Source organism: Leopardus geoffroyi, chromosome B4 (assembly GCF_018350155.1).
Source record: "Leopardus geoffroyi isolate Oge1 chromosome B4, O.geoffroyi_Oge1_pat1.0, whole genome shotgun sequence".
Classification (NCBI taxonomy): Eukaryota; Metazoa; Chordata; class Mammalia; order Carnivora; family Felidae; genus Leopardus; species Leopardus geoffroyi.
Genome location: NC_059341.1, coordinates 116,900,359 through 116,925,091, shown reverse-complemented (window position 1 = coordinate 116,925,091; position 24,733 = coordinate 116,900,359). Strand labels below are relative to the sequence as shown.

At 40.5% G+C, this 24,733-nt stretch overlaps 1 protein-coding gene across 2 annotated transcripts in view; it reads left to right on the top strand.

The window, feature by feature from the left end:
* The first annotated feature begins 418 nt into the window (after positions 1–418).
* NDUFA12 (NADH:ubiquinone oxidoreductase subunit A12) overlaps positions 419–24,733 on the top strand; it is a 30,430-nt gene continuing 6,115 nt past the window's right edge. The window contains exons 1-4 of one of the 2 annotated variants that reach the window (XM_045467045.1): positions 419–585; positions 1,485–1,567; positions 5,356–5,443; positions 7,531–8,474. In XM_045467045.1, the coding sequence (XP_045323001.1) occupies positions 500–585; positions 1,485–1,567; positions 5,356–5,443; positions 7,531–7,657 (384 nt within the window). In that variant the 5' untranslated portion in view covers positions 419–499 and the 3' untranslated portion in view covers positions 7,658–8,474. Of the gene's footprint in view, positions 586–1,484; positions 1,568–5,355; positions 5,444–7,530; positions 8,475–24,733 lie in introns of those variants that run through there. The other variant, XM_045467044.1, reaches the window with a different exon arrangement.

Below are 24,733 nucleotides of genomic sequence, written 5' to 3'. Positions count from 1 at the left end.
AGAGCCTGGAGCCTGCTTAGGATTCTGTGTCTCCCTCTCTCTCTGCCCCTCCTCCGTTCATGCTCTGTCTCTCTCTGTGTCAAAAATAAATAAATATTAAAAAAAAATTAAGAATCTTTGCGCTAGAATTTCTGAAGTAGCCTGAGCCAATCATTTTAGATGAGGAAACTGAGGTCCCCAAAGAAAGAACCTCCATCTGCGGAAGCCTAGTCTACATGAGCTCACCACCAGCTGCCCCGCGCTCTAAATAAAGACCCCGACGGCTCTTCAAAGTTCATCGCGCCCTTGCTTCCCGGGGAAACTAGCAGAGCGTTTTTCCGGGAACCGTAAAGTGGTCGCGCAGAGGGGCGCGAGCCCCGCACATGCGTAGAACCATCTCTGCGTATCTCGCGCGCGTGCGCGAGTCGGAATTTTTTGTGGTCGGCACAGTGCTGCCGTGTTCGCTTCCTCCCGGTGCACTTTGAGCGTAGCACCCAGGGGGCTGGTCCTACGGGACAAGATGGAGTACCTGCAGGTCCTGAAACGCGGGCTGCAGCAGCTCAGCGGCCACGGTGGCCTCCGCGGCTATCTACGAGTTTTCTTCAGGTGGGTGGCCAGAGCCATGCTCTTGGCCTCCGGGACTGGACTTGAGTTAGCTGGTTTCTTGGAAAGAGTCCTGGGCTTGGGTCCCCTTGGAGAATTCGCAATTTTTGTCAAGGACAATCCACCCAATCTCTACCCGGCTTCCCCAAGCCGAAGTGTGTGTTGTGGGGTGGGGGGATGGAGCTGTCTCCTTGAGACAAGATCAATACCAGGTTTAGAGACCGAGCTGTAAGAGTCGAGGGCGTGTGGGCTGCCGGGCCGGCTCCCTGGAGAGGAGTGAGCTTTGTCCAGTATTCACAGTGTGACCTTGGGAAAGTTTTTCCCTTCACTGGCCTTCAGTTTCCTCTGTGCAGTAAGATCATAATGGTCCCTGCTAGTCCTCACATTCTTTGAATTGGGGGAGCAACATTGTTCGCGGAAACCGAATCCGAGACCCACAATCGAATGAAAGCCTGGAGACATTCGAATCATTTTCAGATGAAATACTTTGGCCTCCTGATTTCCTGAGGGTTTTTGCTAACTCTAGTCCTCAAGGTCTAGTAGGGATAATAGATAAAAGTAGTCTTGTAACTTGAAGATATTGCGTCTGTATATTTAGTGTAATTTAAGCATATCGGTTGAGTCGATCTGTCTTTTCTGATCTGCCTTACCTGTCTACGTGGTGCTGGGGGCCACATGAGTAGGGATTCTAGAGCTCTTACCTGAAAGCTTGATTCTTCAACAGTGGGTGGCTTAATCCTGGAGATGAAGGCTAGAAGTGAACAACTAGTGACCATCCCCAGATTTCTTCATTTTTCTCGTTGGTGCAGCAGCCTTGACTGACTGAAAGTTGTTATACTCACTGTATTTTGTGATTTGAACAAATAATCATTCTAAAATGTGTTTTCTTTTGATATTAACAGGGCAAACGATGTGAGGGTTGGTACATTAGTGGGGGAAGACAAATATGGAAACAAATACTATGAGGACAACAAGCAATTTTTTGGTGAGTACAATACTTTTTGATATGAATAATGGGAGTGAGATTGAGACTGGATTTGACTCTGTTTTCTATAATATAGAAATTCCTATAATATACTAGGAGCTTCTTTAATGAGTGTATAAACCAACATACACTTTCTTTTTAATTTCATGGGATTATGTATGTTGTGTGTAAACAGAAATATTTTTACTTAAAAATAATGGCCCATTTTTCCATATTACTAAGTTGGATTTATCTACAGCATTCTTTGGATATTTGTTTGTGTTTTTTTCATTTAAAAAAAAATTTAACATTCTTTTTTTTTTTTTTTTTATGTTGGTTTTTGTGTGAGAGGGAGAGAGAGAGAGAGAGTAGGGGAGGGGTGGAGAGAGATTGGGACAGAGAGTTCCAAACAGGCTCCTCACTGTCAGGGCAAAGCCCGACACTGGGCTTGAACTCACAGACTGTGAGATCATGACCTGAGCCAAAGTCCAGTGGCTCAACCGCCACCCAGGCGCCCAGCAACATTCTTTTTTTTTTTTTTTTTTTTTTTTTTTTTTCAACGTTTATTTATTTTTGGGACAGAGAGAGACAGAGCATGAACGGGGGAGGGGCAGAGAGAGAGGGAGACACAGAATCGGAAACAGGCTCCAGGCTCCGAGCCATCAGCCCAGAGCCCGACGCGGGCTCGAACTCACGGACCGCGAGATCGTGACCTGGCTGAAGTCGGACGTTTAACCGACTGCGCCACCCAGGCGCCCCGCAACATTTATTTTAATAGCAACACAATTCCCAGCTGTATGGAAGAATCATTATTTTTTCAAACACTTCACTATTGATAGACATTTAGATTGATTGCCTTCAACCTTTTGCTATTAGAAACAATGCTGCAGTGACTTGCTGGTAACTACATCCACATTCATTTGTTTAAATATTCCAAGAATAAATTCCTAGGAGTGGAATTGCTGAGTCTAAGTATGCACATTTAAAATTTTGATGTATATATTGTGAGATTGTTAAGGCTCTTCTCTGTCATCATGGCCTAACTGTGAAATCTTTTCCAAGGTTTCTCCATGTGCCTTCACATTCCCACTCCCCTGCCTCATTGGATTACACTTTACTATTAGTTACTTGTTCTCAAAATTGATTTCTCTAATGGAAGAAGCAAATCTTGAAATTTTATTTTTTTCTGCAGAAAGCTCTATTGTTTCCATTTGATCCAGGGCTTGGGAGAAGGCTCCAGGATGGTGTAGAAGCAACCTAGTGGCTGCCGGGAGAGGCTCAGGCATGCCAGAGGAGCTCCCTCAAAGGCATGGGCTCCAGAGGCTCTTAGTTGCACTTGAAATCTGTATTTCCTTTAATAGATAAGGTCACATTTATTTTGATCTTTTTTTTTTTTTTTTTTTTTTTTTTTTTAATTTTTTTTTTCAACGTTTATTTATTTTTGGGACAGAGAGAGACAGAGCATGAACGGGGGAGGGGCAGAGAGAGAGGGAGACAGAATCGGAAACAGGCTCCAGGCTCTGAGCCATCAGCCCAGAGCCTGACGCGGGGCTCGAACTCATGGACCGCGAGATGGTGACCTGGCTGAAGTCGGACGCTTAACCGACTGCGCCACCCAGGCGCCCCTATTTTGATCTTTTTTAACAAGACTTTTTTTTTCATGTTTATTTATTTTTGAGAGAGAGACAGACAGAGCATGAGTGGGGAGGGGCAGAGAGAGGGAGACCCAGAATCTGAAGCAGGTTCCAGGCTCTGAGCTGTCAGTGTAGAGCCTGACGCGGGGTCTGAACTCATGAGCGGTGAGACCGTGACCTGAGCCAAAGTCAGACGCTTAACCAACTGAGCCACCCAGGTGCCCCTATTTTTATCTTTTTTAAATGTTTATTTATTTTTGAGAGAGAGAGCATGTGCACAAGCATGATCTGGAAAGGGGCAGAGGGGGATAGAAGTGGGCTCTGCGCTGACAGCAGAGAGCCAGATTGGGGGCTTGAACTGACAAACTGTGAGATCATGACCTGAGCTGAAGTTGGACACTTAACTGACTGAGCCACCCAGGCGCCCTGAGAAGGTCATACTTAAATAGCATTCCTTGATATTTGTTGATTATGTATTTACCCAGGAAAATTCTGTAAAGTAAATGCAGATTGCTTTTTGTTTATTGCCTTACAACCCACTATAGGGATGAATTCAGTATTTTCTATTTGTGGGGTTAGGGGCAATAAGGGAGGGGTGGAAGGAATTGACATTTATTATGCGCTTTTTTGCCCAATGCTAAACCAGGTGTCTATGTGTGATATTTAATTTTCATAGCAAACTTAAGATGTAAGTATAATCATCTACTTTTGTTTTTTAAGATTTTTTTAAAAAACATTTTCTTAAAGATTTTTTAAATGTTTTTTTATTTATTCAAGCAGGGGATGGGCAGGCAGAGAGAGAGAGGGAGAGAGAGAAGCCCAAGCAGGCTGTGCCCTGTCAGCACAGAGCTGGACTCAGGGCTCAAACCCGTGAACCATGAGATCATGACTTGAGCTGAAACCAAGAGTTGGACGCTTAAGCAACTGAGCCACCCGGTTGCTCCTAAGGATTTTATTTTTCAATAACCTCTACATCCAGTGAGGATCTTGAACTTAAAACCCTGAGATCAAGAGTCCCATGCTCCACCAACTCAGCCAGCCAGGCAGCACCCTCCCACTTTTTTTTTTTTTTTTTTAAGGTAAGCTCTGTGCCCATCTTGGGGCTCAAACTCACAACCCTGAGTTCAAGAGTCTCATGCTGTACTGACTGAGCCAGCCAACTGCCCTGTATTCATCGACTTTTAATAGGTAAAGAAACTGCGGCTCATAAAATTTGCCTAAAACTCATTAATAATAAGTGACAGAGTATTGATTAGAATCCAGGTTGGTGCTCAACTTAAGGACCCAATAGAAATAGTTATTTATTTATTTATTTATTTAAAGTTTATTTTTGAAATTTATTTTGAGAGAGAGATAGCAAACAGGAGAGAGGCAGAGAGAGGGAGACAGAATCCCAAGCAGGCTCCATGCTGTCAGTGCAGAGCCCAATGTGGGGCTTGAACTTACTAACCATGAAATCATGACCTGAGCCAAAATTAAGAGTCAGACTCTTAACTGACTGAACCACCAACGTGCTCCAAGAAACAGTTGTGTAAATTGTAGTTAGATCCCCAACTATTTCACAGAAATTTGTTAAATAAAAAAATGCAGCCATACTGTTTTGATGACAGGAGCTATCCTATTTATCTAACCATCATTTATAATGTTTGCCTATTATGTGTGATCACCAGTTTCCAAGAGGATCTCTGGTGGTCATTTAAAAATATTTATATGGAAACATATAATTCAAGTATGATTGCTGTGAATACATTTCTCCTGCCCCAGTCTCAGGAGGAACACTTTATTTCCTGAATACCCTTAACAGTTGGAAACACACCTTTACTTTCTCCTCTACTCCCTTGGCAGCGGTACAGGGGGAGAAGCAAGAGTTCTCCACTGTGGGAAATGCCTGAGTCCCACCCATAGAGTGAGGCTGAGTCCCAGTGTAGGGATTTTGCTCTGGCAGCTGCTGGGCTATTGATGAAAGCTTGCGATACACTTCCTGAGGCTTGTCCTCACTGATATACCCGGGGTGCTATTCCTTTAACGTTTCTTTTATGTGAAAGCACATAAAAGTCTCTTATTAAAAAAATTTTTAAAAAAAGTCTTCTTTGATATAGAATTATACTTTTTTTTTTTTTTTTAAGGTTGTGTTTATTTCCTCACATCTTTATAAATGTTGATCTTTCCACCCAGGTCGTCACCGATGGGTTATATATACAACTGAAATGAATGGCAAGAACACATTTTGGGATGTGGATGGAAGCATGGTCCCCCCTGAATGGTAAGCTAAGTCAACATGTTATTTTATTTGGCTTGGCAATATTTGTTTCATTACACAAATATTTATTGAATATCTGTTTGTAAAACAGTCAGTGATCTGAAAGCGTCTGTCCTAGTTACGGTGACTGTGTAACAAATAACCCTAAAACTTAGGGTCTTAAAACAACAAGCATTTACTTCTCAGTTCTTATGGGTCAGGAGTTTAGGCAAGTCATAGTCAGACTAGCTTATCTCGGCTCTAGAATGTCAGGTCGAAGACTCAAAGGCTGGATACCAGAATCATCTGAAGACTTGTTCATTCGGTATCTGGCAGCAGGTGCTGGATGTCACCAGGGAGCACAGCTGGGGCTTTGGGCTGGTACACCCTCCGGTGGCCTGCACTGCTTCAGGCAAGTGCTCTAAGAGAAAGCACCAGGCAGAAAGCCATGTGGCCTTAACTGACTTAGTCTTGGAAATTATCCTGTATTGTTTCTGCATTCCGTTGGTTGAGGCAATTTGAAAACTCTGCCCAAGCTTAATGAAAGAGAACATAAACCCTGTGTCTTAATGGAGGCATGTCAACATCACATTACACGTTGGTGTATATGATGGTGTGGCTGTCTTTGGGGAAAAACAGTATGCCACATTATCACGTGGCTATGGGTGAAGGGAAAAGCAAAACGAATTCTGACTCTGAATATTTGGCAATTGGACTTTAAGCAAGTTCCTTAACCTCTCTGGGGCTTAGTTTTTTCATCTGTAAAATGAGAGCCTTCAAATTCCTTAGGTCTGTAAAAAGTAATTTTATAATATATCTGTTTTGAAATGAAATTCTAAATGGTCTTATGTGGATTATCAAATTTTGTGTAAAATATTTCAAAGCAAAGTACTCCTATCTGTTTCATAGATTGCTAAAATAATACCACTTGTTTGATACATAATTAAACTCTAGGTATCTGTTATAGTTTGTCTAGAAAATTTCACCAGAAAACTAGAAATAAGTGTATTAGGTTACCTGTTACATTTTATTTAATTGAACTTGATCATCAGAAACTGCTTGAGGCTCTGTTGTGTAGGAACTGGAATAATCTCAAGGGTATTCATAAAGACTCGATTAGAAATCCAGGCATATAACATAAGTTAATGAAATACAGTGTGAGACAGTAGGGAGTAGTGGGGACTGTAAAGGACTGAAAAGCACACATTCCATCAAAGAGGGCAGCAGTGCTATTCATCACTCCCTGGTTCCATCAGCTGAGAATTTGGTCAACGGTTTCTAGATAGGATTTTTCAAGAGAAAGTGGAAATGTGTATTTCAATGGTGAGATTTCTTGTTTTTTAAATGTTAATTTAAAATATTTGTCACCCTAAATACGGCACTATCCAGTAGAACTTTTCATGGTCATAGAAATGTTATATGTTTGTGCTGTCCAATAAGGTAGCCACTAGTCACATCTGGCCCAGGACACTGTGAAATTTAGCTAATGTGACCGAATTAAAGTTTTTATTTTATTTAAATTAAATAGGCTACTTGATTGAACAGAACGGGTTTTTAAGAGTATGTTGTGAACTACTGAAACCAGTACTGCACTGTGTTGTTAACTAACTTGAATTTAAGTAAATTTTAATAATATATATATTGTGAATTAAGCACATATATCACATTTCACCTACAACCAGTTCTCAGCTTCTACTACTTGGACAAATTAGGAGCATTGACCTATATCAGTGATGTAGTTTGAAGGCCACGATGCAGACATACCTAGTTTCATTATGCTTTGCTTTACTGTGCTGCACAAATCAGAGAAGTTTTTTACAAATTGAAGGTTTGAGGCAACCCTGCCATGAGCAAGTCTGTCGGCGCCATTTTTCCAACACCATATGCTCACATTGTGTCTGTGTATCACATTTTGTTAATTCTCACAATATTTCAAACTTTTCATTGTTGTTATGTTTGTTATGGTGACCCGTAATCAAGTGATCTTTGAGCTTACTGTTGTAATTCTTTTGGGGTGCCGTGAACCACACCTATATAAGATGGTGAACTTAATAAATGTTATGTTCAGACTGCTCCACCAACCGGCCATTCCCCTGTCTTCCTCTCCCCAGGCCTCCCTGTTCCCTGAAACACAATATTGAAATTAAGCCAATCAATAACCCTTCAAAGGCCTTTGAGTGTTCAAGAGAAAGGAAGAGTTGCACATCTATCACTTTATTACATGTGCTGCTGAAGTGAGCACACATCTGTCACTTTAAATCAAAAGCTAAAAGTGATAAAGCTTAGTGAGGAAGGCATGTTGAAAGCCAAGATAGGCTGAATGCTAGGCCTCTTGTGTCAAACAGTTAGCCACGTTGTGAGTGCAAAAGGAAAGTTCTTGAAGGAAGTTAAAAGTGCTACTCCAGTGAACACAAGAATGATGAGAAAGTGAAACAGCCTTATTGCTGATACGGAGAAAGTTTTTGTGTTCTGGACAGAAGATCAAACCAACCACAGCATTTCCTAAGCCAAAGCTTAGTCTAGAGCAAATCCCTACCTCTTCAATTCTGTGAAGGCTGAGAGGTGAGGAAGCTGCAAAAGAAAAGTGAAGCTAGCAGAGTTTGGTTCATAAAGTTTAAGGAAAGACACTGTTTCCATAACATAAGAGTGCAAGGTAAAGCAGCAAGTGCTGATATGAAAGTTGCAGCAAGTTATTCAGAAGATCTAGCGAAGATAATTAGTGAAGGTGGCTACACTAAACAACAGATTTTCAGTGTAGACGAAACAGCACTCTATTGGAAGAAGATGCCATCTAGGACTTTCGTAGCTAGAGAAAAGTCCGTGCCTGGCTTCAGAGCTTCAAAGGACAGGCTGACTCTCTTGTTAGGGGCTAATGCACCCGGTGATTTTCAATTGAGGCCTATATTCATTCACTGTTCAGAAAATCCCATGGCCCTTAAGAATGATGCTAAATCTTATGCTCTACCAATGGAACAACAAAGCCTGAGTGACCACACATCTGTTTACAGCATGGTTTACTGGATATTTTAAGCCTGCTGTTGGGACCTACTGCTCAGAAAGAAAGATTCCTTTCAAAATATTAGTGTTCATTGTCAATGCACCTGGTTACCCAGCAGCTCTGATGGAGATATACAGTGAGATTCATGTTTCATACCTGCTAACACAATATCTTTAGCCCACAGATGAAGGAGTAATTTTGATTTTCAAGTATTATTTATTTATTTATTTTTTTTTTTTAAATTTTTTTTTTTCTTTTTTTTTCAAAGTTTTTATTTATTTTTGGGACAGAGAGAGACAGAGCATGAACGGGGGAGGGGCAGCGAGAGAGGGAGACACAGAATCGGAAACAGGCTCCAGGCTCTGGGCCATCAGCCCAGAGCCCGACGCGGGGCTCGAACTCACGGACCGCGAGATCGTGACCTGGCTGAAGTCGGACGCTTAACCGACTACGCCACCCAGGCGCCCCTTCAAGTATTATTTAAGAGAGACCTTGCATAAGGCTATAGCTGCCTCTGCTGGATCTGGGCAAAGTAAATGGAAAATCTTCTCAAAAGGATTCAGTCATTCTAGATGCCATTAAAAACATTTGTGATTTCATGGGAAGAGGTCAAAATACCATCATTAACAGGAGTTTAGAAGAAGTTGATTCCAACCCATTGATCATGGATGATTTTGAGGGGTTTATCACTTCAGTGGATAAAGTAATTATGGAAGTAAATGTAGAAATTGCAAGAGAACGAGAAGTGGAGCCTGAAGACGTGACTGGATTGTTGCAGTTTTATGATCAAACTTGAATGGATGAGGAGTTCCTTCTCATGGATGAGCAAAGAAAGTGGTTTGTTGATCTAGAATCTACTCCTGGCAGAGATGCTGTGAAGATTGTTGAAATGACAAAGGATTTAGAATATAATATAAACTTAGTTGATACGGTAGTGGCAGGCTTGAGAGGATTGACTCCAATTTTGAAAGAAGTTTTACTGTGTGTAAAGGCTATCAAATAGCATTACATGGCTACAGAGAAATCCTTAATGAGAAGGAAGAGTGGATCAGTGTGATAAACTTCATTGTTGTCTTATTTTAAGAAATCGCCACTGTCACCCCACCACTCTGGTCAGTCAGCAGCCATCAACTTCAAGGCAAGAACCCTCCATGAGCCAAAAAATTAAAAGCTCAGATGGTGGTTAGTATTTTCAGCAAGCAATAAAGTATTTTTTAATCGAGGCATATGTTGTGTTTTTTTTTTTTAGATATACTGCTGTTGTACACTTAATAGACTATAGTGTAGTATAAACATAACTTTTATATGCACTGGAAAACAAAAATTCGTTTGACTTGTTTTATTGCAATATTTACTTTATTGTGTTAGTTTGGAACCAAGCCTGCAATATCTCCAAGGTATGCTTGTAATGAATTGTCTTTATACTCATTGGCTCTGATTGCAAGAAAGCCTCAGTGATATTACATGTTACCATAGCGTATCATTCTTTTAAGATCCAAGGGACTGTGATTTTAGATCAAGAGCTGTCTACTTTCACTGAGGGACATTTTATATGTTAGGGGCACTATTTGAGACCCAGGACTCAAAAGTAGAATTTGGCTTTAGGAGGTAAGGTGTCCAAGTTATTTGTTTGGTTGATTGTTTTGGGGTGGAATTGGTCCTAGGAGGATGCAGAAGACCTGTGGGCTATTTCTTTCAGATCTCAGATAGATTGAGATCTATTTCCTTCAAAGCACTCTTCTTTACTTAGCGCTCATGGTCTATACTTTGGGAGAATGTGAGGGGAGGTGCGGGAGGGAACTGATTTAAATTATGTGATGAAACATATTTGAAATGGTAACGTGGTAAAAACTATGAAAAGCTAAAAGTACTATTCTGCCAAGCAAGTTCTTTTATATGATCTGAGATCACATGAAAAAGAGGTAGAAAGCTGTAGAAGATAACATCATTCCAGCAGGTGCCTGAGGACAATTGAGGATATAAAGCTGAATTTCTTTGTGGAGAGCAGCCTCCTAATGGCTGAGTACCTTTTGAGGACCCTTGTTTATAAGGGAAGCTTAAAGGCTTATGATGTAGGGAGAAGTGTTGTCGGACAAGTTTAGCTGTTTGTTTCTCAAGAAGACCCCCTCTTTGCTAAGTGTAATACATTGTGGAATTCTAAATTTGTGGAGTCTTACCTTTGATTTGATCCATGAGTAAATTTGTAGTTGGGTTGATTGATTTTTTTTTTTTTAATTTTTAATGTTTGTTTATTTTTGAAAGAGAAATAGCGCAAGCAGGGGAGGGGCAGAAAGAGAGGGGGACAGAGGATCTGAAGCAGGCTCTATGCTGACAGCAGAGAGCCCAATGTGGGCTCTCACCAACCATGAGATCATGACCTGAGCCAAAGTTGGAGCCTAACTGACTGAGCCTCCCAGGTGCCCCGATTCAGTTTTAATTAGAGAGACAGGGATTATATACAAAGTAGCGAATAGCAAACAGTTTATCATTGTTATTCAAATAACTATTTTTGTTTGTTTGGTTTTTAATGTTTACTTATTTTTGAGAGAGGGAGAGAGAGAGAGAGTGTGAGCAGGGGAGAGGCAGAAAGAATGGGAGACACAGACTCCAAATCAGGCTCCACGCTCTGAGCTGTCAGCACAGAGCCTGACCCGAGGCTTGAACTTACGAACTGTGAGGTCATGACCTGAGCTGCATTTGGATGCTCAACCAACGGAGCCACCCAGGCGACCTTCAAATAACTATTGCATGCCTACCAGATGCCTAGAACTGTTATAGACACTGGGAATACAATAGTAAATAATGAGAGTTCTTGCTCTCATTGAATGGAGACAGAAGAACAAGTGTGTTCTATATTTTAGGTAATGGTAAATGCAAGAAAGATAATATGAAGCTGGCATTCATAAAAGGATAAAGAGTAATGGAGTGGCTGTCTTCTCTGGAAGTTAGAAAAGGCTTCCTTGAGGAAATGACATTTGAAGAGGGGAGGGAGCAAACCAGGGAAGGGGACAAAGAGCTCCAGGCAGTAGAAACCACAGTGCAAAAGCCTGTCTGTTGAGATATATTTGCATGTATTCAAAGAACTGCAGTGTGGCCAGTTTGGCTGGAATGGAATGACCGCAGGGAAGATTTTAGGTAACTAGGAGAAATAGCTAGGGCCTGGATCATGTAGATGTGGTAAGCGATGCTTTTTTGCCTTTTTTTCCCTAAATTTCTTTGAAAGTCACTGGAAGGTAAAGTAAGATGTGATCTGTTTTATAATTTTTTTTTTAATTGGGAACAATCCTAAACTTCCTGAAGAGTTGGAAGTATATGAATCATTTCAAAGTAAGTTCCCAAAGGATGTCCTGAATACTCCAGTGTGTAATTCCTACAAACAAGGATATTCTCCTATGTAACCACAATTTAACCGTCAAAGTCGGGAAATTAATAAGAGTCATATCATCTTCAGATCCCATTTAGTTTTCATCAGTTGTGCCAACAAATGTCTTTTATAGCCAGAGGGTCTAATTGTGCATTTCATGTGGATCTCATTTCTCTCTAGTCTCATTAACACTGGATTTGTTCCTTTGCTTTTCCTTAATTTTCATGACCTTCACACTTTTGAAAGTTACAGGCCAGTTATTATTTTTTTAATGTTTTTATTTATTTTTGAAGGAGAGAGAGAGAGACAGAGCATGAGTGGGGGAGGAGCAGAGAGAGAGGGAGACACAGAATCCGAAGCAGGCTCCAGGCTCTGAGCTGTCAGCACAAAGCCCGATGCAGGGCTGGAACTTACGAACCCTGAGATTGTGACCTGAGCCGAAGTTGGACGCTTAACCAACTGAGCCACCCAGGCGCCCCTACAGGCCAGTTATCTTGTAGAAAGTCCTTCAGTGTGGGTTTGTCAAGTATTTTCTCATGACTAGATTCAGACTATGTCTTTAGCAGAAATTTCACAGAAGCAGTGTCCCATTAGGTGGCACCCTATTTTGATTAGTCCCATTACTGATGATATCTTCTCACTTGAATAGGGTATATCTGCGAAGTTTCTCCTTTCTAAAGTTTTCCCTTTGCAATTAATTAGCATTTTATGTAGAGGTACTTTGAAGTTATTTAAGTATCCCATTACTCGTCAAACTTTCAGTCTACTCGTTTATTGTATCAGTATGAACTCCTGTTATAATCAATGAGTTATAATTCATTACTATGCTTGTTCCATTTGTTTATTTATTTACTGACTTGACTTATTTTCCTGCTCTTCTTCACCTATATCGCTTATCGCCCTACCCCCATACTCTCTGACAACCATCAGTTTGTTCTCTGTATTTATGGGTCCATTTCTGCTTTTTGTTTGTTTTGTTTTTTGTATGTTTTGTATATTTTAGTTACTTATATGTGAAATCATATGGTATTTGTCTTTTCCAGTCTGACTTATTTTGCTGAACATAATACCCTCTGGGTCCGTCCCATCTGTTGTCACAGATGGTAAGATCACATTCCTTTTTTTATGACCGAGTAATATTCTACTGCATTTGTACACCACATCTTTTTTATCCATTCATCTTTGGATGGGCACTTGAATTGCTTCCATGTCTTGGCTATTGTAAATGATGCTGCACTTAACGTAGGGGTACATATATCTTTTTCAATTAGTGTTTTTGTTTTCGTTGGGTGAGTATCCAGTAGTGGAATTACTGGATCATATGGTAATTTAATTTTTAATTTTTTGAGGAAGCTCCATACTGTTTTCCACTGTAGTTGTACCAATTTTATTTCTACCAACAGTGCACAAGAGTTCCTTTTTCTCCATATCCTCACTAACACTTGTTATTTCTCATCTTTTTGTTGCTAGCCATTCTGACAGCTCTAAGATGATATCTCATTTGGTTTTGATTTGCATTTTCCTGATGATTAATGATGTTGGGCATCTTTTTGTGTGTCTGTTGACCATTTAATTTTATTTTTGAGAGAGAGAGACAAAGCATGAGTGGGGAAGGAGCAGAGAAAGGGAGACTCAGAATCCGAAGCAGGCTCTAGGCTCTGAGCTGTCAACACAGAGCCCGACACAGGGCTCGAACCCATGAACCGGGTGATCGTGACCTGAGCCGAAGTCAGACACTTAACCGACTGAGCCACCCAAGAGCCCCCTGTGATTCACATTTTTAAAGCATCTGTGTCATTGCCGTGAAGAATGAGGAAGGGGGGGCAGTGTTGGAGCAGGCTGATTGCTGGACTAACGTGCTAGTGCTGCGAGTTGTGAGTTCGGGGACTGTACCAGTTATCCATTACTGTGTTAACAGATTATCTTAAATTTAGCTTAAAACAATAAACAGTATCTCTCATGATTTCTGTGGGTAAGGAATTGAATGCACCTTAGCTAGATGCCTCTGGTTTAGGGTCTTTCACGAGGCTGCACTCGAGATATCGTTTGAGGCTGCAGTCACCTCCATAGCCAAATTCATTCATGTGGCTGTAGACAGACTTCAGAGATTTGCTTCCGCGCTCACTCATGTGGGCCTCTCCACAAGGCCATCTCTTGTGGCAGCTGGCTTCTTAAGAGCAAGTGAAGAGAACACCTGAGATGGAAGCCACAGTCGTGTGCGTGTGTGCGTGTGTATTTTTCCTTTTTTTTTTTTTTTTTTGGAAGTACAGTTAACATGGTGTTACATTAGGCCAGTCTTTTAAAACCTAATCTCAGAAGTAACATCCTACACTTAATGCTGCATTCTTTTTATTAGAAATGAGTCAGTAAATACAGCCCATACTCATGGAAAGTGGATGAAAGTGGGGGGAAAAAAACCTCAGTTTCTTTCTTCCCTAGTAGGGAAAAACTCTTCCCTGCTATGTGTTTCTCTTGTGAGTCTCCTTTACATACCAGACACTTCACTTCTGACACTTCTGGTTACCAAATGTGTAGGGATTCCAACCCCCCCCCCCCCCACACACACACAGACACAACAACAAGAAAGTCTCTGACAGCAGCTGGGTGTCCTACAGTTTAACTCATTTTTGACACTGTCTATCTGGAGATAGTGTCAGATCCCACAACAGGTAAGGTTTCAGTCCCACAAGACTGCCCCCTCTACCTCTTCCTCTGATGGCACTCACAAGCCCAGTGCTTCTGAGCAGCCAGCTATAGATTGGTCAGGAGGTTAGGGGGTGAAGCTGAAAATTCCAAGCTTTTGATCATGGCTTGGTCTTCCGGGTGACTACCCTCATCCAGGACCGTCTTGAAGCCTATCTAGAGTCACCTCATTAGAACAAGAGATGCTCCTACTGCTCTTATTACTCAGGAATTTATGAGAGTGTTGGGAGCCCTGTGTCAGGGTCAGATCAAAGACAGATACTAAGGGGCACCTGGCTGGCTCAGTCGGTGGAATGTGTGATTCTTGATTTCAGGGTCGTGGGTTCCAGCCCCATGTTAGGTGTGGAGATTACTTAAAAAATAAAATCTTTAAAAAAATATTTTTTTAATATTTATGTTTGAGAGAGAGAGCATGTGCAAGGCAGAGGGGCAGAGGCAGAGAGAGGGAGACAAAGCATCCAAAGTGGGCCCTATGCTGACAGCAGAGAGCCTGATGCAGGGCTCGAACTCACAGAGAGGTCATGACCTGAACCGAAGTCAGACACTTAACCAACTGAGCCACCCAAGTGCCAAAAAAATAAAATCTTAAAAAAAAAAAAAAAGACAAATATTAAAACAATAGATGTTCCTAGTGTTATCATTAGGAAGTTACAAAAGTCTCAGGAGCTTTGTGCCAGGAGTTGGGTACAGAGACCAGTATATATATTTTCTGTTATCCATAGAGGATTACACAAGGGTATGTATACCCAGAAGCTGTGGTCACAGAGGCCGTCCTAGAGACTGCCTACCACAGGGGTATATTTTGAAGTAAAATGGAGGATTTGCTGATGGGGTAAATTTTGAGAGAAAAAAGTCAAGGATGACTTCAAGATTTTTGGCCTGAACTACTGGTGGTAACTGAGGTGAGGAAGATCGCGTAGGTTGGGGGAAGCAGAACTGGAAGAGGTAATGAAGAATTCTACTTTGTCTATGTTAAGTAGGAGATGCCTATTAGAAAACCAAGTGGGAATGGTGGGTAGACAGTTAAACACTAGTCTTTAGGTCAGGATAGAGGTTGCTGATGGAGATAGGACTTCATTGTCATTTTACCTAGTGTGTAGTATACAAGGGAACTTAGTGAATTGTAGGTAAAAGGGTTAAGTGAATCTGATCTTCAGTTAAATGCCTAGCTTTGTTTCCCTGGAAACCGGATTTGATTGTAGCAACTACAGGAGTCCCCCTCTTATCCATGGTTTTGCTTTCCATGGTTTCAGTCACCCCTGGTCACCCATGGTTTAGAAGCAGGTGATCTCCTGATGTATGGTCAGAAGGGCAGTAGTAGCCTAACACTATGTCACAATGCCTGTGTCATTTACTGCACTTCCTGTCATCAGAAAAGTGTTTTATCATCTCACATCACAAGAGGAAGGGTGAGAATGGTACAATAATATTTTGAGAGGAGGGAACTATATTCACATAACTTACTATATTACAGTTGTTCTATTTTACTATTAGTTATTGTTGTTAGTCTCTTACTGTGACTAATTTATAAATTAATCTTTATCCCAGGTGTGTAAATGTAGGAAAAAGCATAGTATTTATAAGGGTTGGTACTATCCACAGTTTCAGGCATGCACTGGGGATCTTAGAGCTTAACCCCTGCAAACAAGGAGGGGGACTACTATATACTGCTAGACAAAATTGATCCTTGATTGGTACATTGCATCTGGATGAGAGCAATTATAAATGCCTGGTGAGTTAGCTGTTTGAGCTTCCTCGTGTATTGCTGTTCTTAGACCTGGGATGTCCCTTGTGAGAATGGGAATCCTGAAGCTGCGCCTGTGGAGTTGTTGTTATTAGAGGTGTCAATTTTTGTAGAGCATGAAGCCTTTAAGTCAGGGCAGCTCCTGCACCTGATGCGGCTCTCCTCTCACTTGAGCCTAGGGAGTCCAAGAAAATGGGTCCTGAACAGCAAGGTGAGCAGCTGTCACCTGCACGAACTATCGCAAAGTCTCCCAATGAGAGGAACGCCTGATGTTGCCTACGGGGTGAGCTGTAGTTCTGTCCTCTTTCTGAGACGTCTGGTGCTGGAGATGGCCTGTGATAGTATATGAATCTGTAGGGTAGCTGCATAATCTCAACTAGAGAAGGATTCCCTCCTGAAGTGTCAAGTGTTTATCCTAGAAACAGGGAATTTCTTCAGTAAACTTCTGTGGTTCACATACTGTTCCCTAATCTAGTGGGAACATTAGAAATCTTGTGGGAAAAAGAGTTCACTTTATCTCATCGCAAGGCCTTCATTTCTTTCACTGTCAGCAGCTAGTGAGGCTGTTGGGTCTACCAGTAGATAAACAAAAGGTGCATGTGCTGATGTGAATGTCTGGATGGGCAGTGGAGTTCCATGTACCTTGAAAATAAAAAACTGAATGCCTAGAACCTAGCACAGTACTCAGCTTACAAATCACTTATTCAACAAATGTTAAGCATCCCAGTATGTATCATGCACTGATAGATTGACACATTCACAGTGGTAAACAAAATAAATGGTCCTTGCTATCTTGGAGTTGATAGTCATTTAATGAATGCTAGCTGGTAGACTGTACTATAACTGAGTGTCTGTTATTTTTCTTTGTTACAGTACTTTTATTTTCTTAAAAAAATCTTTTTTAATGTTTATTCATTTTTGAGAGAGAGAGAGACAGAAGAGCATGAGCAGGGGAGGGACAGAGAGAGAGGGAGACACAGAATTTGAAGCAGGCTCCCGGCTCTGAGCTGTCAGCACAGAGCCCAATGCAGGGCTTGAACCCACGAACCGTGAGATCATGACCTGAGCTGAAGTTGGATGCTCAACCGATTGAGCCACCCAGGTGCCCCTTATAATACGTTTATTTTCTTATGTAAGTTCTATTCTCTTATAGAATCAGCAGTGAGATTTTAATTTCTTTTTCGGGAGTTTATATGAGCTTAACCTGACTGAACAGAATACTCAAAGTATTTCAGTAGATCACAAATAGTCTTTTATGCCATTATACTCTTACACCATTTTGATTATCCTTAATTTTATCTCTATAGCCACCAGCTATACAGTAATGCACCAAAGTCTTTATTTCCTTCCTTCTTCCTTCCTCCCTTCCATCCTTCCTTCATTTCCTTCCTTCCTTCCTATTTTGAGACAGAGAAAAGCTTAAGCAGCTTCCACACTCAGCACGGAGCCATGGGGCTTGATCCCATGACCCTGGGATCGTGACCTGAGCTGAAATCAAGTGTGGAACACTCAACTGACTGAACACCAGGTGCCCCCTTTATTTTCATTTTTATGCTTGTTAGCTTTTGCATAGAATTAGTGACAGATTGGGGTGCCTGGGTGGCTCAGTTGGTTGGGTGACTGACTTCTGCTCAGGTCATGATCTCACAGTTTGTGAGTTTGAGCCCCACATCGGGCTCTGTGCTGACAGCTCAGAACCTGGAGCCTATTTTAGATTGTGTCTCCCCCTCTCTGTACCCCTCCCCTGCTCATGCTCTGTGTCTCTCTGTCTCTCAACAATAAATAAACGTTAACAAAAATTAAAAACAAAAGAATTAGTGACAGATAAACCAAGTAAGTAGTTAGTATCTGTATAAAATTTGACAAAGGAAAATGTTGAGAGTAAAATGGTGGAAAATTTGGGCTCTTTTATGCATAATAGTATAAAATTACTGTTTCTACTTCTATCAAGAGTTTTTTGAAGTGTTGGAACCCTGAAATCCTTTAAATCAAGTTAAACAAATATGGCTTACCTAGATTTTTCTCTACTATGTATATACTTTTTTCCCCACTTGGTGGCACCTTCTGTTCATTTCTAAGTAACATCTTTTCTCCCTCAATGTAGTACAGCCAGTCTCTCCTTGTATATTGATTTTTCTTATTAAGATTAATGGTTAAATTACTGAAGTAATAAAATAAATACTATTTTCCAAATAATAGTGTATGTTGAAAATTTCCTATTTGTAACAAAATTATTTTTGCCTTGAAGATTTTTCCATAGCCATAGCGTAATTAACACATGTTTTTACTCTTGTGAGGATCCCTTTTCCTTGTGGTCAGCTTTTTTTCAGTTAGCATATGATGTTCTAGATGCCTTTGTAGAAAAATAGAGTGCAAGTTAGGGAGACTGAGCGTGATAGGAATCAAAGTTGCTTCATAGGTTTAGGTTTGAGAGTTTGGATGGTGTCACCATTCACTGGGATGGGAAGACTGGGAGAAGAGTAGGATGGGGAGTGGAGGATTGCGGTCAGATTCTCTTTGGATATAGTAAATTTGAGATACCTATCAGAAATCCAAGAGAATAGATGTGTCAGGTGACCAGCTGGTATATAAATCTGGAGTTTAGGACAGAGGTTGAGCTGGCAAAGAAAAATGAGAAGTACCTAGCAAGGTAAGAGGGAAGGCAAGAGAGAATAGTGTTTCAACAAAGATGAGAAGGCTAGCTGAAATGATTGATGCTGAGAGATTGCTTGAGATAAGTAAGGACAGAGAAGCATCCATTTGATTTGGCAGTATGAAGTTCATTGAGTCTAAATAGAATCTGTTCTTAAGAATGTGAGAGACCAGAAAAGTTTAAAGAATCTGGCAGGGGCCAGGGATAATCTACATAACCCCTGAGAGACAACTGCCGACATTTGGCATATTTCCTTTAGTCCTTTTAAATAACTTTTTATGTCATTGTTGTGTCCATAATCATATTCAGGGTTTTTTCTCTTAATATTATAAGCAAATTTCCAGGTTATTAAAACAATCAGTACAATTACTGTTAATTTTTTTCTAATTATAAAAATGTGTAATTGTTATAGAAAATTTGGAAAACCCAGAGATACATGAAGTGGAAATAAAAATAAACTCCTTGGCCTAGAAATAAACACTGTTAACATTTCTTTTTTTTCATTTTCTTTTTTTTTTTTTTTAATGTTTGTTTATTTTTGACAGAGAGAGATACAGAGCATGAACGGGGGAGGGGCAGAGAGAGAGGGAGACACAGAATCCAAAGCAGGCTCCAGGCTCTGAGCTGTCAGCACAGAGCTCAACACGGGGCTCTAACCCATGAGCCATGAGATCATGACCTGAGCTGAAGTCAGACGTTTAACTCACTGAGCCACCCAGGCACCCCTGAGGATCTGCATTTAAAGAGAAGGAATATTTCAAATGGATCACAGTGTGGAGAACAGATTACGATTTGTTAATCATACCCTCTTTAGAAGAAGGTTTGTGATTATAAATAACTGTATATAGATATGTGTGTGTAACAGTATTTTGTTTGCTGGCCTCCTTTTCTCACTTAATAAATCACAAACATTTTCCCCATTTAACTAAATATTCTGCTTGTCAGTTTGAGATTTTTAGCATCTAAGGGGCTTTTGATGTATAAAGATTAATGGAAATTTGGATTTAAAATGAATATACTGTTTATTACAGCTGCAATCTATTATCATTTTTTATTTTAGTTCCAGTATAGTTAGCATGCGGTGAACTGTTAGTTTCAGGGGTACAGTATAGTGATTCAGCTCCTCCCTACACCAGCCTGTGCTCATCACAAATGCACTCTTTAATCCTCATCACCTGTTCAACACATCCCCCAACCAACTCCCCTCTGGTAACCATCCGATTGTTCTCTGTAATTAAGAGTTACAGTTGCAATTTTTAAAACCTACTTGTTCTTCAGCCTTGAGGTCCAATTTATCAATAGGATAACAAGATTAGTAAATTGAACATTTTTGCATAAAAATAAAGAACAATTATTTTCTCTTGTTTGATAAACTCAAATGGAAAGGATTAAAATCTCCTAAACAATTATCTCCTTTTTCCAGTTTAGTTAATTACATTCCTTTCAACATTTTAGGTCACAATTATAAATGTAGGATATATATTTTTTCAATATCTTCAAATGCCCAACGTAGATAGATGAACAGACCTATCAAGCAAAATGTTCTTAAGCCCTTAAATGACTCATGTTTAATCACACTAGAAACTTAAGGGTTGTCCTCACGGGTCTTTTTTCTCTAATATCCAGTCAATCAGCAGGTTCCATGTGATTACTTTGTGAATATGTCCCACATGTGATCACTACTTCTGTCATTATTACCCTGGTCCAAACCACAGTTAACTCTTGCTGGAAACTTCTACCACAACCTTCCAACTGGTCTGATTACATTCTTGCAGCGCACTAGTATTCTCCACATACTCAGTGATTGGAGTGGTTATTTTACAAATCCCTGCTCAGAACTCTACATTAGTTTCCCGTCATGATGACAGTGAAAACCCCAACTCCTTACAAGGCCTTGTGTGCTGTTGGCCCTGCCAGGCTCTGCATACAATGTCCTGTTCACTGCCCTGCCAACTCTTGACATAGCCACTTTGTCCTCACTTTCCCTTGAATGGTGAGCATACCCACCTCAGTCGCTCTGTACCAGCTGTTTTCCCAGATGCAACATGGGTCACACCTTTACCTCATACAAGTGCGTCCTCTGGTGGCTCCTCAGTCTACCCTATCCAGAAGAGCCCTTTCCTTTCACACTGTGTCCTCTTCCCCTGCTCTAGTGTTTTCCTTGGTAGCACTTATCTCTGCCTGGTGTTTTGTTATAGAGTATTTAATTTATTGTTTCCCCAACTACCATGCTTCTTGATCATAGCAACTTTGTTCACTGCTGTGTCGCTAATGCCTAAAATGGTGTTTAACACATAGTGGATGCTCAATAAATATTTGTTGAATGAGGGGTGCCTGGCTGGCTCATTCAGTTAAGTGTTCGACTTTGGCTCAGGTCATGATCTCACAGTTTGTGGGTTCAAGCCCCGCGTCAGGCTCTGTGCTGACATCTCAGACGCTGGAGCCTGGTTGAAATTCTGTGTCTCCCTCTTTCTCTGCTCCTCCCCTGCCAGCACTCTGTCTCTGTCTCTCTCTGTCTCCCAAAAATAAATAAAAACATTTCAAGAATTTAAAACAAATTGTTGAATGAATGTAGATATACTGTCTTACTTGAAACAACCTTTGTTTTTTGTTTTTTGTTTTTTTTTTAAAGTACACTTCACACACAGCGCAGAGCCCAATGCAGGGCTTGAACTCATGACCCTGTTATCAAGACCTGAGCTGCGATCAAGGGTTGGACACTTAACCAGCTGAGCCACCCAGACGCCCCTAATTTTGTAATTTGAATACAGTAATTGTCTTTGCTTCTTCCAGTTGATCCAGAAATGCTATGTCTGTCACTTCTTTTACAACTTGTATTTGAATTTGAAGGTAGATTTACATATGAATTCTATTCTGACTTTAACCTGTCTTTGCATGAGCCTGCAGGTGATTAGGGGAGAGGCAGAGATAAAGGGAGAGAGAATCCCAAGCAGGCTGTTGCACTGTAAGTGTGGAGCCTGGTGCAGGGCTCGAACTCACAAACCATGAGATCATGATCTGAGCCAAAAATCAAGAGACAGACACTTAACCAGCTGAGCCACCCAGGTGCCCCAACCTGTCCTTTCTAATACCTTTTCCCAATGAATCATTTGTTTTGTTATAGTCTTTTAAAAATATTCCCCTGAATAAGTTGCCAACTATCAGCAGCAGAGGATGTCTTCCTTTGGGTACATCTGCTTAATCCAGCCTCTTTCGGGTCAGGGGTGTTGTGTAAAATACTACTTGACCTGAACCAAAGTGAGTGTTATTCAGTACACTGTGCTGCGAGATTCTTTTCAAAACAGATCCTTCCTAGTGTTTTATTTTCTGCTCCAGACAATCAGAATATTAAGCCACTGTGCTCTAAGAACTGCAGACTGCCTGCTTAGGTAGATTTTCCTGTGTTACAGAATGTTACTCTATAACATTTCTCTGTTAAAGTGTATTAATTATATGCAGAAGACAAGATTTTGATTTTTAAAGTTCAGCTTTTGTTGAATACATTTCACTTACTATTCAGTGCTTCATTTAAGGTCAATTCTCACTTTTTTTTAATTTAATTTATTTTTTTAATTTACATCCAAGTTATCATATAGTGCAACAATGATTTTAGGAATAGATTCCTTAATGCCACTTACCCATTTAGCCCATCCCCCTCCCACAATCCCTCCAATAACCCTCTGTTTGTTCTCAGTATTTAAGACTCTCTTATGTTTTGTACCCCTCCCTGTTTTTATATTATTTTTGCCTCCCTTCCCTTATGTTCATCTGTTTTGTATCTTAAAGTGCTCATATGAGTGAAGTCATATGATATTTGTCTTTCTCTAATTTTGCTTAGTGTAATACCCTCTAGTTCCATCCACATAGTTAGTTGCAAATGGCAAGATTTCATTCTTTTTGATTGCCGAATAATACTCCATTGTGTGTGTGTGTGTGTGTGTGTGTGTGTGTGTGTGTGTGTGTATACCACGTCTTGTTTATCCATTCATCCATCGATGGACATGTGGGCTCTTCCCATACTTTGGCTATTGTTGACAGTGCTGCTATAAACATTGGGGTGCATGTGTCCCTTCAAAACAGCATACCTGTGTCCCTTGGATAAATACCTAGTAGTGCAATTGCTGGGTCATAGGGTAGTTCTATTTTTAATTGTTTGAGGAACCTCCGTACTGTTTTCCAGAGTGGCTGCACCAGTTTGCATTCCCACCAACAATGCAAAAGAGATCTTTCTCCGCATCCTCGCCAACATCTGTCATTGCCTGAGTTGTTAATGTTAGCCATTCTGACAGGTGTGAGGTGGTATCTCATTGTGTTTTTGATTTGTATTTCCCTGGTGATGAGTGATGTGGAGCATTTTTTCATGTGTCGGTTGGCCATCTGGATGTCTTTGGAGAAGTGTCTATTCATGTCTTTTGCCCATTTCTTCACTGGATTATTTGTGTTTTGGGTATTGAGTTGGATAAATTCTTTATAGATTTTAGTACTAAGCCTTTATCTGATATGTCGTTTGCAACTATCTTCTCCCATTCCGTCAGTTGCCTTTTAGTTTTGTTGATGGTTTCCTTCATTGTGCAGAAGCTTTTTATTTTGATAAGGTCCCAGTACTTCATTTTTGCTTTTGTTTCCCTTGCCTCCGGAGACGTGTTGAGTAAGAAGTTGCTGCGGCCAAGATCAAAGAGGTTTTTGCCTGCTTTCTCCTTGAGGATTTTGATGGCTTCCTGTCTTACATTGAGGTCTTTAATCCATTTTGAGTTTATTTTTGTGTATGGTGTAAGAAAGTGGTCCAGATTCATTTTTCTGTATGTTGCTGTCCAGTTTTCCCAGCATCACTTGCTGAAGAGACTGTCTTTTTCCATTGGATATTCTTTCCTGCTTTGTCAAAGATTAGCTGGCCATACATTTGTGGGTCCATTTCTGAGTTCTCTATTCTGTTCCAATGATCTGAGTGTCTGTTTTTGTGCCAGTTCTATACCATCTTGATGATTACAGCTTTGTAGTATAGCTTGAATTACGGGATTGTGATGCCTCCTGCTTTGGTTTTGTTTTTCAAGATTGCTTTGACTATTTGGGGTCTTTTCTGGTTCCATACAAATTTTAGGATTGTTCTAGCTCTGTGAAGAATGCTGGTGTTATTTTGATAGGGATTGCATTGAATATGTAGATTGCTTTGGGTAGTATCAACATTTTAACAATATTTGTTCTTCCTATCCAGGAGCATGGAATCTTTTTTCCATTTTTTTGTGTCTTATTCAATTTCTTTCATAAGCTTTCAGTAGTTTTCAGTGTATAGATTTTTCACCTTCCTGGTTTGATTTATTCTTAGGTATTTTATGGTTTTTGGTGATTCTAACATTTTTCAAAGATGAGTTGTTGGCAATTTTCATAGCTGGAAATAAGGAAATAAACTACCTATTAGTCTTGGGGCAGAAGGAACTGCTCTTAATTTCAGTTTCCAGAATAAATCTTTATTGTGTTCAAAGGTTGTCAGTGTATATAGTACATGCTAGAGATAGTCTCATGTAGAAAATTTGAGGTTTCTAGATTAAAAGTTCATTATTTGAGCTTTTTCCATGTAATTTCAGTGAATGACTTTGCATGATGGAGTTGGCTTAGAAAAAAATTCCATTAAGGTAGACTGAGAGAAAGTCTGTCTGCCACTGAAACATCTGGGAATACTTTAGATTGAGTGATTAAAAAAAAATTTTTTTTAATGTTTATTATTTTTGAGGGGGAGAGAGAGACAAAGTGCAAGTGGGAAGGAGCAGAGAGAGAGAAGGGGACACAGAATGTGAAGCAGGCTCCAGGCTCTGAGCTGTCATCACAGACCTGGATGTGGAGCTTGAATCCACGAA